The sequence below is a fragment of the Helobdella robusta genome, assembly GCF_000326865.2.
Source record: "Helobdella robusta unplaced genomic scaffold HELROscaffold_71, whole genome shotgun sequence".
Lineage (NCBI taxonomy): Eukaryota > Metazoa > Annelida > Clitellata > Rhynchobdellida > Glossiphoniidae > Helobdella > Helobdella robusta.
This window is the reverse complement of record NW_008705401.1, coordinates 178,583-193,582: the sequence shown is the minus strand read 5'-3', so window position 1 is coordinate 193,582 and position 15,000 is coordinate 178,583. Positions and strand designations below refer to the sequence as shown.

The following is a 15,000-nucleotide window of genomic DNA, read 5'->3' as shown; positions in this document are numbered from 1 at the left end:
GTGTATGTGTGTGCATGTGCATGTGCATATTATACTGGCTCTGATCTATTGTTCTGAGATGTTTGTACACTGACACATATGCGATACACCAGCACACAAACACACAACATTTGTCACACACTTTGGTGTGTTTGCTTGTTGGCGTGCCAAATTATAAATTAATTATCACCTATATAATTTTCCATACGTGCAATCAAACACACATACAAAAGTTTTAAGTTTTTTGAATGCTTGTATTAACTTGGTGTTTTTGTTTGTCGGATGATTGGTCGGTTGGTTTTATTTTTTGTTGGCTGGTTGGTTGGTTGGTTTGTTTGTTGTCATCTTGTCTGTCTGTTTGTTTGTTTCGATAACTTCCTATTGTCCGATAAATCAAAATTTTTTAAACTTGTTTATCTGCTGTTAATTTATGAACTTTCTTTCGGTTTAAAAAAAGATAATAAAATTATCTTCAATATTTTATTTAATTATCTAAAATATAATTAGTATTTTGTGTATACACGGTTGTAACCCTTGACTCTCGTAACTAGCAACACCGATGTTATAACTTCAAAAGATTTCTATATTTCCATCACTAGTGTTGTAGCTTCCAATAATCGTCAAAGGCTCCTTATCCCGCGGGTTCAAGATTTCCGATAGATGAGCACAACTGCTTTTTTTCGATTTGGTCATATACAAACACAATACATACATACATACATACATGCATGCATACATACATACATACATACATACATACATGCATACATACATACATACAAACATTTTTGAATCACCAATAGCATCGATTTCTGAACGCCTTGGTATGTCGTTGTTGTATTGATTTTAGAAGTAGTAGTAGTAGTAGCAGCAGCAGTAGTAGTATTAGTAGTAGTAGTAGTAGTAGTAGCAGTGGTATTTATTTAAGAACATGATAACGATTAATTATAAATGATAATAATATTTATTGTTAATCGTAATTATTAATAATAATAATATTATTTTTTATAGTTTAATTCTAGCCAAATCCATCTCAACCTCTCTTCTAATTTTCTCATCCAGTTTGGTGTCATAACTTTGATCGAATTTATTATGATTATTATGGTTATAATTATTATTACGGTTATAAATATTATTACGGTTATAATTATTATTACGATTATAATTATTACTATGGTTATAATAATTATTATTATTATGATAGGACATCTTATCTAGACGTGACGACGACGACGACGATGACTTAATCGTAAACATCTTTCCTGTTTGAGCTGTCCTCTATAAAATAATTAACAAGAAGAATAATAATAATTTAAATAATAATAATAATAATGAAATAATAATATTAATAATGATATTTATGACAATGCAAAACGATAGGAATTATGACGATGAAGATGATTATCTATGAAAGAATGTGGTAAATATGTAATAAATGAATAACAAAAAATGTAAATAATGAAATAATGGTGACACAGACACACACACACACACACACACACACACACACACACACACACACACACACACACACACAGCACACACACACAGATTTACAGACGCAGACAAACACACCCACACACACAGACAAACACACATGCATACTTTGTTCGCCGGCATCTTTGATAAAGGAATTTGAAATGTAACACTTCTGTTTGATAAAAGTATTATTTTTATAATATTGCTACTAGTACCATTACTATTACTGCTGCTACTACCACTACTACTGCTACTACTGCTGCTGCTACTACTACTGCTGCTACTACTGCTGCTACTGACCTTCTCATGTTATTATCACTAGCATCATCTAATATTCTCATAGATGATGATCTCAAACAAGGCGATGTCTTTGGCCTAGTACTACCACCACTCAAACCTATAATAAAATTATAATAATAATTATTAATAATAATTATTATATTATAATAATAATTAGTAATAATAATTAGTAATATTCGTAACAATAGTAAACAGTAATCTAGTGCCAAAGTAGAACAACCTTTGCAAATAAGAAGATCACTGTGACTGAGATAGACGCCAGAATCATTTTGCCGAAATCTCGATATTAGCACATCGCCATTTCTTCCCCCAATGACGTCATTGTCATCGTCCCGGCTATCCGGACTTCTAGTACGATTGTTGTAGTTGTTTTTGTTGGCATACTCATCGGGTGATAATGCAAATACGCGCCTGTCTACATCACTCCTAAGTAACGCTCTTGATTTATAGTTCGGCCTTTTTTGATGGTGAGAATGACTTGAATTTAAATTAGCAGAGTGACATCTATGTTTCGGCGAATGATATTTCATATTTCTCGGCAGCTGAGATGATCTCAACATTTTTTCTGCCCTCTCTAGTGATTCAATCTGTTTCAATAAATTTTCTCTTCTTAATTTTTCATCCGACTCTTGGCTGTAGATGTTTTTAGGAAACGGTTTCGCTTTGAAAGTATTAACTAATTCCCTATTTTCTAGAAATTCTTTGTTGTCTAAGATTCTGTTTGCCGATCTTACCACCTGCTTTCGCTTCTCTCTTTCAAGAAATGAAAATTCCGCTCCTCTGTCTAATAGAATTTCTCTTCTTTTTAGTTCGTTGCGTCGTTTCTTGGATTGTTTTTTCCTTTCCATTTCTTCCAGTAGCAGTTCGTAAGTGTTAGCTGGGATCGGCAGAGATCGAAAGCGTTTTCTCAGCTCTTTTTCTTCCATTAGCTGTTTCAACTTTTTGTCATTTTTAATTTGTTCGATTTTATCTGAAACAGGTTTCATAATTTTCTTCTGCTCCTCTCGGATCGTCATATTGAAAGGTTTGCAAACTGTGATGTAGGGTGTCTTCCAACGAATTCTCTTCTGATCTAAATCCGTCAGCGATCTTCTCCGTCTGACTGATGGACGAGGATCTGTGAAAATTTCTTGATCCTCGTTGTTGTTATTCGTGAAGAACCGATTCAACTTATAGTTCAGTAATTCGTCGCTATTGTACGATTTCAAGCCACTATTTTCATAATTTTTCGTAATGCTATCGCTGTTGTAATAACACTCCTCATCATCGTCTGTCGATGACGACTGACTCGAAACAATTGATGGTTCTAGAACACCTTTTCGGATGGGCCCATTTTTACTTTTCCTCAGCGTCGCCTCGTCACATAGAGCCAGAACTTTTTGGTGCTCTCGTCTCAGGGATTTTAATCTGTATTGAAATTCATCTTCGGTCATATTCGAAAGATCGGGAACAATCCACGTCTTACCGTAACCGCTGTCGTAACCATCGTTTGCTGTGGTCGTTGTTGAATTTGAAATATAAGAGTTAGTTTCGTCGTCGTTGTAGTAGTTGTTCTCGTAATCAAACATTTTTTTTCGGAATTTTCCTTCAACTTATAAAATATATCGATATCATTTGAAACGATTTTTGAAAAATATGTTCAATTTACTTGAATTTTAATATTTTCAAAATTTTTATCAATGTTTGGTAACTGTACTGTGTACTTGTACTACTATAGAATAGACAATACTAAATATGTTATGTACTTAACAAAATGACTGAGAAGCAAAATGGCTAAAATTTATCGTAGAATTATGAATTTAAAAAAACTTATTGCGATAAAATTTAAAGAAATATTATATTACTACATTCAATTACTATATTAAGTTATCGGAAGGATCGGATTTAAATAGCGAATACAAAAAAATTATAGGAGAATATGCAAATCAGCTGATTATGTGTAAACATTTTCTGGTTGTCATAGTTACACGTAGGATTGAGCGTATACATTAATTTTAATTAAATGTTTTGCTCAAAATTATTATTTTAAATCGAATTATAGGTAAAAAATTTTCTATATTTTAAATTTATTATAATTTAATAATTTATATGAACTAATTATTGGTTTACTGGTATTTTCGAAAAAATTGCAGCGTTTTGACCGGGTTGTTTAAATAATTTCGCCATTATTGTTTCTGGCTGACTGCAGAGATTTCAAAATTGTTTAAAAAACTTATTTCAGCATCTTGAACATGAATTTAAGTAATAAAATACTAAATGAAAATAAACCTTCAAATAAAAGATGTCAAATTTTCCTAGTTCAACCTTCTAATTGTAGTAATTCGGCAAGAAACTTAGATGCAAATGACGATGAAGCCAACACTAATAATACTAACAATAGGAGTGGTTTTGCTCAAGAAGAAGCCAACACTAACAACACTGGTAACAAGATTAGTAGTGTGGAGAAGGGTAAAATCGAGAACATTCCAACATCGCCTGATAGTGATCTTGCTGGTTCTATAAAAATAAATAAACTAGTTTATGATAGGCAAGTGTATTGTCTTGTATTCAGTTAATTTATGTATGATGACATTTGATATTCATCTTTCATTGATTAGTAGTGAATTAGGAAAAGATTTATTTAGTGTTTTGAATTTGTTTTTGATCAGTCAATTAGTTGATTAATTGTTTGTAAAAAGGATATCTATCTTTAGTTTAATTCTTTATTCTTCAAAAAAAAACCTAATAAAAAAATCCTGATTAAAAAAACCTGTCCAACATAAACTATCAGCCAAAAAATATGAGATGTGTATATTGTTTTATTAATTAGTGGATTGATCTACTCTGTATTTTTAATTTATCATTAACCAATTGATTGACTGTAAACATTATATCTACCTCCTCCTTATTCACCAACCATTGGAAAACAGATTCCACATGGTTTACATAATATTTTTCATTATGGGCATCGGATCAACGCTACCATGGAATTTCTTTAGTAATGCTGAAAAGGTATGGACCTGTCAATCCCCTTTCTTTCTCTCTCTCTTTCTCTCTCTATTCCTTTCTCTCTCTTTTCTCTCTCTTTCTCTCTCTCTATCTCTTTCTTCCTCTCTTTCTTTATTTTATTATGTCTATACTTTTCTTTACATTTCATTTTTTTTTCTTACTCATGTTTTTTCTTCTTTATTTCTCTCTTTCTCTTTTTTTCTTATCTTATAGTCTATCCCTCTCTCTCTCTCCTCTCTCTCTCTCTCTCTCTCTCTCTCTCTTTCTCTCTTCTCTCTCTCTTTCTCTCTTCTCTCTCTCTCTCTTGTGGGTATAAAGTTGAAATTACATCATTAAAGAGTAATAATTATTACTGCAGTACTTTTCCTACAAAATAAGGAACTGTTCACTGAATGAGTCGATGATGAGGCAGAACTCCGACTACGAAACCTCGTATCAAGTAGAGAGAATGAATTGCATTTATATTCACGTTCTATTACATCTCACATTTTTGGTCTTTGGTTTATATCTATTCAAAAATTCCTCTACAAATAACATTTTTTTGTAACACAGTTTTAAATCTACATGTTGCTATGTATTCTATATTAGAAAATTACTTCGAGTTTCATCTGTTAAAGTCATTTCTTACTCTCTACTAGATTTAGACTCACTCATATAAACATATTTGATGTTTTTATCATCAGCGTCATCATCGTCGTCTTCGTCGTCATCATCAAAATTATTTTTTATATTTTTTATTTTTATTATTACCCAGGCTCTCTTCATGAACTATTTGACGCTGGTGGCGCTGCTTCCGAATGTATTTTTCCAATTCCTCAATCTCATCATTACTGAATTGTTAGTTTTGTTTGCTTGCATGTTTGTTTGGTTGCTAGTTTGTTTGTTTGCTTGTTTGTTTGTTTTGGGACATTTCATTTTTTATACACTCACACACACACTCACAGTCATACACACACACACACACGCACACACACACACACACACACAGAGAAAAAGAGAAGAGAGAGAGAGAGAAAGAGAGAGAGAGAGAGAAAGAGAGAGAGAGAGAAAGAGAGAGAGAGAGAAACACACACACAAACACACACACAAATACAAAATACATACACATGACATTTTTATATCTTTAAAATTTTAGCATAACCATAGAAAAGCGAATTTTGGGTTCTTTGGCTATGATATTTCTCTTATTCCTATCTACATGCATTCTTACACAGATCGATACGGACTCATGTTAGTAGTAGTGGTAGTAGTAGTTATAATAATAATAATAATAATAATAATAAAACAACAACAATAATATAAAGAATAATATTATTTTTATTTTTTATTGTTAGGGCAGTCAGTATTTCTCATTATAACGTTATCTACTGTTGCACTTATGAACGGTTGGTTGGCTGATTGGCTGATTGATTGATCGATTGGCTGATTGATTGATCGATTGGCTGATTGATTGATTGATTGATTGATCGATCGATTGATTGATTGATCGATTGATCGATTGATTAATTGATTGATTGATTGATCGATTGATTGATTGATTGATTGATCGATTGATTGATTGATCGATTGATTGATTGATTGATTGATTGATTGATTGATTGATTGATTGATTGATTGATTGATTGATTGATTGATTGATTGATTGATTGATTGATTGATTGATTGATTGATTGATTGATTGATTGATTGATTGATTGATTGATTGATTGATTGATTGATTGATTGATTGATTGATTGATTGATTGATTGATTGATTGATTGATTGATTGATTGATTGATTGATTGATTGATTGATTGATTGATTGATTGATTGATTGATTGATTGATTGATTGATTGATTGATTGATTGATTGATTGATTGATTGATTGATTGATTGATGGATTGATCGATTGATTGATCGATTGATTGATCGATTGATTGATCGATTGATTGATCGATCGATTGATGGATCGCTACTACAAAAATTAACTATAATTGAAATATTAATATTACGATAATAACAACAACAGCTTTTGTAGCCATTCTGGTCGGTGGCTTGTTTGGTCTAGCGAGTAATTTTCCAAAACAATTTGTACAAGCTTTGATGTCCGGAATGGTGAGTATGACGACGATGTTGATGATGATGTTGTTGATGATAATGTTGTAGATGGTGGTGGTAGATTTTATTCCTAAATTGGTTAGTGTTGCTAAAATTAAAAAAAAAATTTGGTTTTGAACTCAAGAAACTTGGCAATGATTTACGATCTACCATTAGAAAAATCGGAAAATTAAAATGGGAAGCTAACGCGGAACATGATGTGATTTTCACCAATAATTGCATGCATGTATATATATATATATACCATAGGCTATTGGGGGTCTTTTTGCGTCAGTTGTATCCCTGATTGTCACCCTAACTGGGGTACACCCTGTAAAAAGTGGTTTGGGGTATTTCATTATGGCCCTGTTTACACTCGCCTGCTGTATAACCGCCTATTTGGTTATGCCTAAGTTGGTTAGTGTTGTTTTTGGGTGTTGTTGTTGTTGTTGTTGTGACGATGATGATGGTGACGATAATGATGATGACGATGATGATAATGATTATTATTATTATTGTTATTTTTATTGTTGTTATGCAGGCTTTTGCAGTGCGTTACATACCATCGAAATCTGGTTTGTCTTTTTTTTTTGGTTCGTTCTTTTTAATATTTTACTAACTGCAATGATTGGAAAGGCTATTTATACAGAAGAGGTTGATTTGTGGCCGATGAGGATTTATAGGATAATCATCTGGTCGAAATTAGGAAATAATTTCCATTAACTTTGATTTTAATAGCTTGTGTTAGTTCATTTTGTGCCTTTGTTAGACGTCGACATGTGGTCTTTTGGTTGGAGCCAGCCAATGGGGCCGTGTTGGGTTGTGTTATTTTGTGTTCTGTTCTGTTGAGTTGAGTTGTTTTGAGTTGTGTTGAGTTGTATTGAGTTCGGCTGTGTTGTGTTGTGTTGAGTTGTGTTGAGTTAGTACTAACCCTAACCCTAACAGTTCCAATCATAACGAGTAAAGGATCGGAAAAAAATATTGAACCGCAAGAAGGCACTTTGGTAACGGTAATCGGTCGATCCAGCACCAGCTCGTTGAGATGGCTGGCCAAAATACCGAATATATCGATAACTACGGAACGAGACCGACAGCTCGGTACGCGAAAGATGAAGACATTCGCAAGTCGGTATACCGTCTCGAGTGGAGATAAGACGTTGCTTTGGTGTTTGACAGCAATCATGCAGAAGGTATGTTTCTGTATGTTGTGTATATTTTTGTAAGCTTTGTATATTTTTGTGGTATGTTTCTGTATGTTGTGTATATTTGTGTATGTTTTGTATATTTTCGTATGTGCGTGTGTGTGGTTTGGTTTGTACGTACGTGCGTGCGTGTGCGTCTTTTAATTTGGTCTATATGTGTCTTTGTATGCGATTTTGTATATGGTTTGTATGATTTCATGCATTCTTCCATTCATTCGTTCGTTCGTTCATTTGTCCGTTTGTTCGTTCATTTGTCCGTTTGTTCGTTCATTTGTCCGTTTGTTCGTTCATTCGTTTGCTCATTTGTTTGTTCGTTTGCTCATTTGTTCGTTCGTTCATACATTTGTTCGTTCGTTCATTTATTTAAGATCCGTTTCTATTCGATATCGGCCATTTTGTTGTTCCTCGTCAGTATTTCCGTGTTTCCGGCTCTAATATCCAACATCCGCTCCACTACCGGGAACGAAAAGTGGGATAGTCAGTGATGATGACGATGTGAATGAATGAATGAACGAACGAACGAACGTATGTAGAGTTGGGTAAAACCATTTTCTATTTCGATTTAAGAAAAAGGTTCAAGTTCGCGGCTAAAAAATGCTTTTGAGATCTATTGTTAGATAGAAATCTATTTATAAGTATTTTTGAGACGAATTGAATTCAGGAAGCACAAGATCACAACCATCACAGGATCTCAGTCAATTCAACTGTAAAAAGACTTATTAAAAGATCATATTCTGTGGAGTTTATGTATTTTATTGATTGATTGATCGATTGAATAATTTATACATTTATTTATTAATTCACTTGTTCATTCATTCATTCATTCATTCATTCACAGAGAATTATTTCACTCCGATCTGCTGTTTCATATACTACAATTTTGCCGATTTCGTTGGTAGATCCACAGCCGGCTATCTAAGATGGGTTTGTTCGTTTGTTTGTTTGTTTGCTTGTTTGTTTGCTTGCTTTTTGTTTGTTTGTGTACGTACGTATGTATGTACTATTGTGTAGATGATAATTTAGGTTAGGAGGTGCAAGTAAGTATAGGTTTTAGATAGGTATGTGTTAAAGTAGGCGAGCTGTTATAATGATACCTAAGTTATAAAAGTAGTTCAAGACGAAACTGCAAAATTACAGGCATGTAAGATGAATAATATAGCGTATAATTAATCAGAACACATAGTAAGAACAAGCTGACATACAATAGGGAATGACTGGCTAGAAGGAGTTAGACAAACAGTTAAGCTTTAGGGAACAAGGTCTTCTGGTATACAATAGGCGAGCACGTATGTTAAAGAGAGTTGAGAGTTATCTCAGTTAGAACTATCTCTTTAACATACTAAAAGCTCTTGAACACTCTTTGATAATCTTTACAATATTTTTATTGTTTGATGGCAGTTGAATATATCTTGATGAGATTGAATTATCAATACAATGCTTGCAACTGAGAATTGAAATTTAAAATGTATCGCAAATAATAATGGTGTGTAAAAGTGTATGAGTGATGTTCATGAGTTTTGACATTTATCTATATATAACCTATATTTACTTACATCTCCTAACCTAAATTATCATCTACATAATAGTATATGTGTGTGTGTTTGTGTGTGTGTGTTTGTTTGTTTGTTTGTTTGTCTGGCTGCATGTTTTGGTGCATATCCTTAAAAAGTGGCCAATCAACCGACCAATCCAAACCAATACAACAAACATCCAACCAATCAAATTAACTAACAAACCAACCAAAAAACAACTAATCAACCAATCAACTAACTAACCAACCAACCATGAACCAACCCAACAATCAACCAACTAACTAATCAATCGACCAACCAACCAACCAACTCAACAGCCCACAAGCTCAGTAGTAATATTCGTTATATCGCTACTGAGAATCATCTTGATTCCTGGTATATACTTCTGCAACATAAGACCACGCTACTTCTCAAGGCCCTTGATTTTGTACGATTGGGTTCCGGGGTTTCTGACATTGGTTCTGGGCTGGAGCAATGGTCATCTGGCGACAGTTTGCGTCATGTATGCACCGCTGTAGGTTTTTTTGTGGTATTTTTGTGTATTATTGAAGTATTTTTTTGTATTTTTGTGGTATTTTTTGTATTTTTGTGGCATTTTTTTGTATTTTTGTGGTATTTTTGTGTATTTCTGTGTATTTTTGTGGATCGTTTGTGTTATTGGTGTACTGTGTGTATGTATTTCTGTCTATCTGGCAGTACGTCTGTCTGCCTGTCTGTTGTTGTCCCGTTTGGTTTGTTTTTGAATGTATTCGTGTATTTAACCAATCTATCAGCAAATCATCCAAGCCAAACATTCATACCAATTAATCAATCGATCCATCAATCTGTCTTTTTTAAATTATCAATCAACCAACCAGTCAACCAATCAACCAACTAATCAATCAACCAACAAAACAACCAACCAAAAAATCAATCAATCATCCATCAACCAACCAACGAATGAACTAACCAGCCAATCAACAAACTAATTTTTTTTACCAGTGTAGTTCCAAAACCTCTGGCCGAACTAACTGGAGTCGTGATGTCATTTTCCCTAACTTTAGGTTCCGGGCTGGGTGCCTTGTTATCAATGTTACTTACGAAAGTCTTGTGAGAGTGTGTAGCCTCCCCGAGTTTCCTTTATATGCCTGGATTTGATTTTGGAGCTGATTTCGAATTTGTTTTTAAAGCTTTAATTTGAGTTTGGTTTACTAGTTTTGAGGGAAATTATTTTTAGCCATACGTTTTGATTAATCGATACGTTATATATATATATATCTGTGTGTGTGTGTGTGTGTGTATGTGTGTGTGTGTGTATGTATGTATGTGAGTCTGTCTGTGCCTTTATTTCATTGATTCCTTTCAAATTTGTTATTTTATCATTATTGTTTTTTTTAACCAGCCGAAAAGATAAATGAAACTGGGGTATTATACGTACAAACCCCACACACAAAAACACCACATACACACATGTATACACAGACATGAATTCAACAACTATTATTATTATTCAGCCAATGCAGCGCCATAATATTAAAATCTGCAATGCAAAAATGTAAATACAATATTTTCATCCCATGTAAACAAAAGAAATTGATGTATTATCATCTTTGTCTATCTTATTGGTGTATTATTACATTTGCCTGTATAAATCTGTCTGCCTGTATGTGTGTGTATTATCTTTGTCTGTGTAATTCTGTTTGAGCGTGTGTGTCTATGTGTAAGTTATTATATATTATTACGAATAATATCGGTACGTTAATTTTATTCATATCCGTGTTGAAACATTATTATGAAATAAATAGTTAAATATATTAATATATATATATATATTTAATTGAATATATTAATTATATTATATATAAATTAGTGAAGGTGTGTTCATCAAAATCTCATAAATAAATAAATATTAATTGATTGATTGATTGAATAATCATTCATTCATTTTTTCCCTTAATTTATTTTATGTTTATTTATTTGATTATTCAATATATAGTATAGTAGATATTTGTATAAAATTTATGTATATATATTTTAATAATTATATTCTAAAATTTATACTAATAATTTTTAATTGTACAAACAACAACTAAATGATTCCTCTGGCCTTTGATATATTTTCCACTATCTTCATCTCTCTGTCCAGAATGAAAAAAATTAAAAATTATTAAATAAAAATTTTCTTTTAGGTTTCATATTTCAATACTACTACTACTTTAACAACTACTACTACTTTAACAACTACTACTACTACTACTACTACTACTACTACTACTACTACTACTACTACTACTACCACTACCACTACTACTACTACTACTACGAATGGATTTATAATATGATTATACAACAACAACAACATATAGGTATAGAGCCAAATTACATTAACGAATAGTCAGCAGCTAAACCTGCTATGGTAATGTCAACAAAAATGCCGTCACATCAATGATATCACTAACAACAACAACAGCGCCAAAACCAAACAACATCGTTCTGACCAACCAAACAACAATGGTAATGAAACAACTATAACAACAACTAATACAATAAAAACATCAATAATAATAACAACAACAATAATAATAATCTACATCAACAATGTCTAAACTTATGAAAACCCGCAAGGGCTACAAAACCTTTAATAATAATAATAACAATAATAATAATAACAACAGTAATAATAACATAGGTATCAATGATGATGACGACTATAATAATAATCATAATAATGATGATGATGACGTCAGAGGCGAATTTTACAAAAAGGAAGATAACGATGATGATGACGAAGAAGACGATGATAGCAGGATTGGTAATGATGACGGAAGGGATGATAATGATGGCGAAAGGGATGATGATGATGATGATGATGATGAAGAGGATGGCGAAGTTACTCCAGCAAACGACAGACGACCGCTACTAAAAAAATCCAACAATTTACGAAAAATGCGCCACACGCGAGAAACATATGACGACGACGATGATGATGATCATCATCATCACCACCACTATCATCATCATCAACACCAACATTACGACAACCACAACAGTTCAAACAATGACAAAAGGAAGGCCAGCAACGATAACCTATCCGTCGGCTCAAAATCATCTAAGAAGTCATCCAGAAAAAAAAAGTCCGCGGCCACAGAAGATAACATCAGCATAGGTAGTAGCTTCAGCGGCGTCAGTGTCTTTGACAGCGAGGGCGTTCGAGTTGATGAAAGGCGAAACTCTCAAACGCAGCAATATCTTACCCTCCCTATTAATAGAATGACCCCGACCTGGTCTCAATATTCTCCGTTTGAACTTAAAGATAGGTGTGTGTATGTGTGTGTGTGCGTCGTGTGGAGCGTGTTTTGTATATCAGCGTGTGTGATGTATGTGTGTGTGTGTGATGTACGTGTATGTGTGTGTGTGTGTGTGTGTGTGTGTTGTCCCGTAATGTATGAATTTTCCTGTATGTCGTCGTGCTTGTTGTCCTGTGCATGTATTAAAAATCTGCCCATGTAGTATGCATGAATGAACAAATGAATTTATAAGTGAACGAACGAACAAATGAATGAACGAACGAATGAATGAATGAACAAACAAATGGATGAATGAACGAACGTTTGAATGAGCCAATGAATAAACCACCAACCAACCAACCAGGTGTTACTTCGTCTACTTCGCATTTTTCATCATGGGCCTAGGCACACTTCTGCCATGGAATTTTTTCAGCAATGCCGGACGGGTAACTTTTATTGCCACCATCATCATGGTCATCATCGTCGTCGTCATCATCATCATCATATCGTCATCACCATGATAATCATCAGCGTCATCATCATCATCTTGATCGTTGTCGTCATCATCTCCTTCATCATCGTCCTCTCTAACAACATCATAACGTATTCATCATCATCGTCACCATCTCATCATCGTCATCACCATCAAACAGTATTTCTCCTACAAGCTCCGAAACTCATCGATACCCTCTTCCCAATTCGACAACTGCAGCACCCTGACACGTGATCAGAATCTATTTTTATCCTACCTAGGGCTATCCGCACTGCTGCCCAATCTATTCTTTACCTTATTCAACCTCTTTATCACTAATTAGTGAGTCATGTTGTGTGTGTGTTTTTATGTGTGTGTGTTTTTGTGTGTGTGTGTGTGTGTGTGTAAATGAATGTTTTTTACTTGCGTTTTTTTGTGTGTGTCTTTACGCTGATCAATCAATCAATCAATCAGTCAATCAATCAGTCAATCAATCATTCGATCGATCAATCAATCAATCGATCAATTAGTTTATAAAGCGCTATTTCCGCGATGTTCAACAGCACTTCTCAGTGAATTTTGTAAACAGATGGGTCTTGAGATCCGCTCTGAACTTCGTAAGTGATGGAGAAGTAGTCAGAGAAGTAGGTAGAGAGTTCCAGAGAAAAGGGCCAGAAAAATCAAATGCAGATTTAGCAAGAGAGTGTTTAACACATGTTAAAAAGAAGTGAGAACAACCGGGGCGTTTAAGTTCAATTAATACATCTGATAAGTACTTAGGAAGTAATTTAGATTGAGACTTGTACATTGATGGGCAAATTTAAAAAAATTTTTCCATATCCTGATGTCCAATTCGTTCACATGTAACTGATTGAGGTTTAACAACAAAAACAACAACAACGAGAACATTAGCAACATCTACAAGCAATAACATCAGCAACAACATTAACAACAACAACAGCATTCGGGTTGGTCATAGAATCATAGTGCCCTTGGTTTTCATCTTCATACTCTTCATGGTAACGACTATACTTACCGATTTTGACACTACGAAATGTTAGAACTATTATTATTTTTATTATTATTATTATTATTATTGTTGTTGTTGTTGTTACTATTTTTATTTTTCATGCTTTTACCTCTAAAGGGCAGAGCCAGTTTCTGATAACCACATTGGCAACGCTGGCCGTTATGAGTTGTAGGTTTATTATTATTATTATTTATTAATAATAATATTTTATAATATTATATAATATTATTATTATTTATTAATAATAATATTTATTATTATTATTCTCATGATTATCATTATCACCATCTTCTTTCTCGTGCCTTTATCCTTTCAGAACATTGGCGACCATCGACCTCCACAAAAGCCGATCTTTAAAACTTTGTAAGAGTTGAAATATCGTGATGTTCAACAACTGGCACAAGAACTTCGCGAATGTTATTTGCTATTTATCGCGATCTTTTTCCCTGCTATCTTTCCAGTAGTTGTTAGATTTTCCATTCTTCCCTTCCGCATGATGTGACCCAAAAATCTTCAACTGTCGAATTATCTGTAGTAATTTTTTCTCTTTCATAACCGGACTGTTTTAATACATCCTCACTCGAAGTATGAGAGGTACAACTAGTTTTCACAATTCTTCTCAGAAACCACGTCTCAGCAGCCTTAATCTGCTTTTTTTTTACCATTTCTTTAGA

The 15,000-nt window shown here is 33.4% G+C and overlaps 2 protein-coding genes across 2 annotated transcripts in view; one reads left to right on the top strand and one right to left on the bottom strand.

The window, feature by feature from the left end:
• Positions 1 to 984: 984 nt before the first annotated feature.
• On the bottom strand, positions 985 to 3,326 carry HELRODRAFT_181429 (hypothetical protein; the record flags this gene model as incomplete). The annotated part of the gene is made up of 3 exons (XM_009031238.1): positions 985 to 1,054; positions 1,759 to 1,855; positions 1,979 to 3,326. 3 exons carry the CDS (start codon positions 3,324 to 3,326, stop codon positions 985 to 987), a joined length of 1,515 nt encoding a protein of 504 aa, XP_009029486.1.
• Positions 3,327 to 4,674: 1,348 nt separating this feature from the next.
• HELRODRAFT_194237 (hypothetical protein) overlaps positions 4,675 to 15,000 on the top strand; it is a gene marked incomplete at both ends in the record, with an annotated part of 18,496 nt that continues 8,170 nt past the window's right edge. Inside the window, 15 exons of the mRNA XM_009031237.1 lie at positions 4,675 to 4,749; positions 5,501 to 5,583; positions 5,882 to 5,976; positions 6,757 to 6,842; positions 7,095 to 7,241; positions 7,366 to 7,399; positions 7,770 to 8,014; positions 8,395 to 8,503; positions 8,865 to 8,950; positions 9,956 to 10,049; positions 11,904 to 11,931; positions 12,588 to 12,854; positions 13,189 to 13,270; positions 13,860 to 14,023; positions 14,258 to 14,352. Of these exons, the coding sequence (XP_009029485.1) occupies positions 4,675 to 4,749; positions 5,501 to 5,583; positions 5,882 to 5,976; positions 6,757 to 6,842; positions 7,095 to 7,241; positions 7,366 to 7,399; positions 7,770 to 8,014; positions 8,395 to 8,503; positions 8,865 to 8,950; positions 9,956 to 10,049; positions 11,904 to 11,931; positions 12,588 to 12,854; positions 13,189 to 13,270; positions 13,860 to 14,023; positions 14,258 to 14,352 (1,690 nt within the window). The remainder of the gene's footprint in view (positions 4,750 to 5,500; positions 5,584 to 5,881; positions 5,977 to 6,756; positions 6,843 to 7,094; positions 7,242 to 7,365; positions 7,400 to 7,769; positions 8,015 to 8,394; positions 8,504 to 8,864; positions 8,951 to 9,955; positions 10,050 to 11,903; positions 11,932 to 12,587; positions 12,855 to 13,188; positions 13,271 to 13,859; positions 14,024 to 14,257; positions 14,353 to 15,000) is intronic.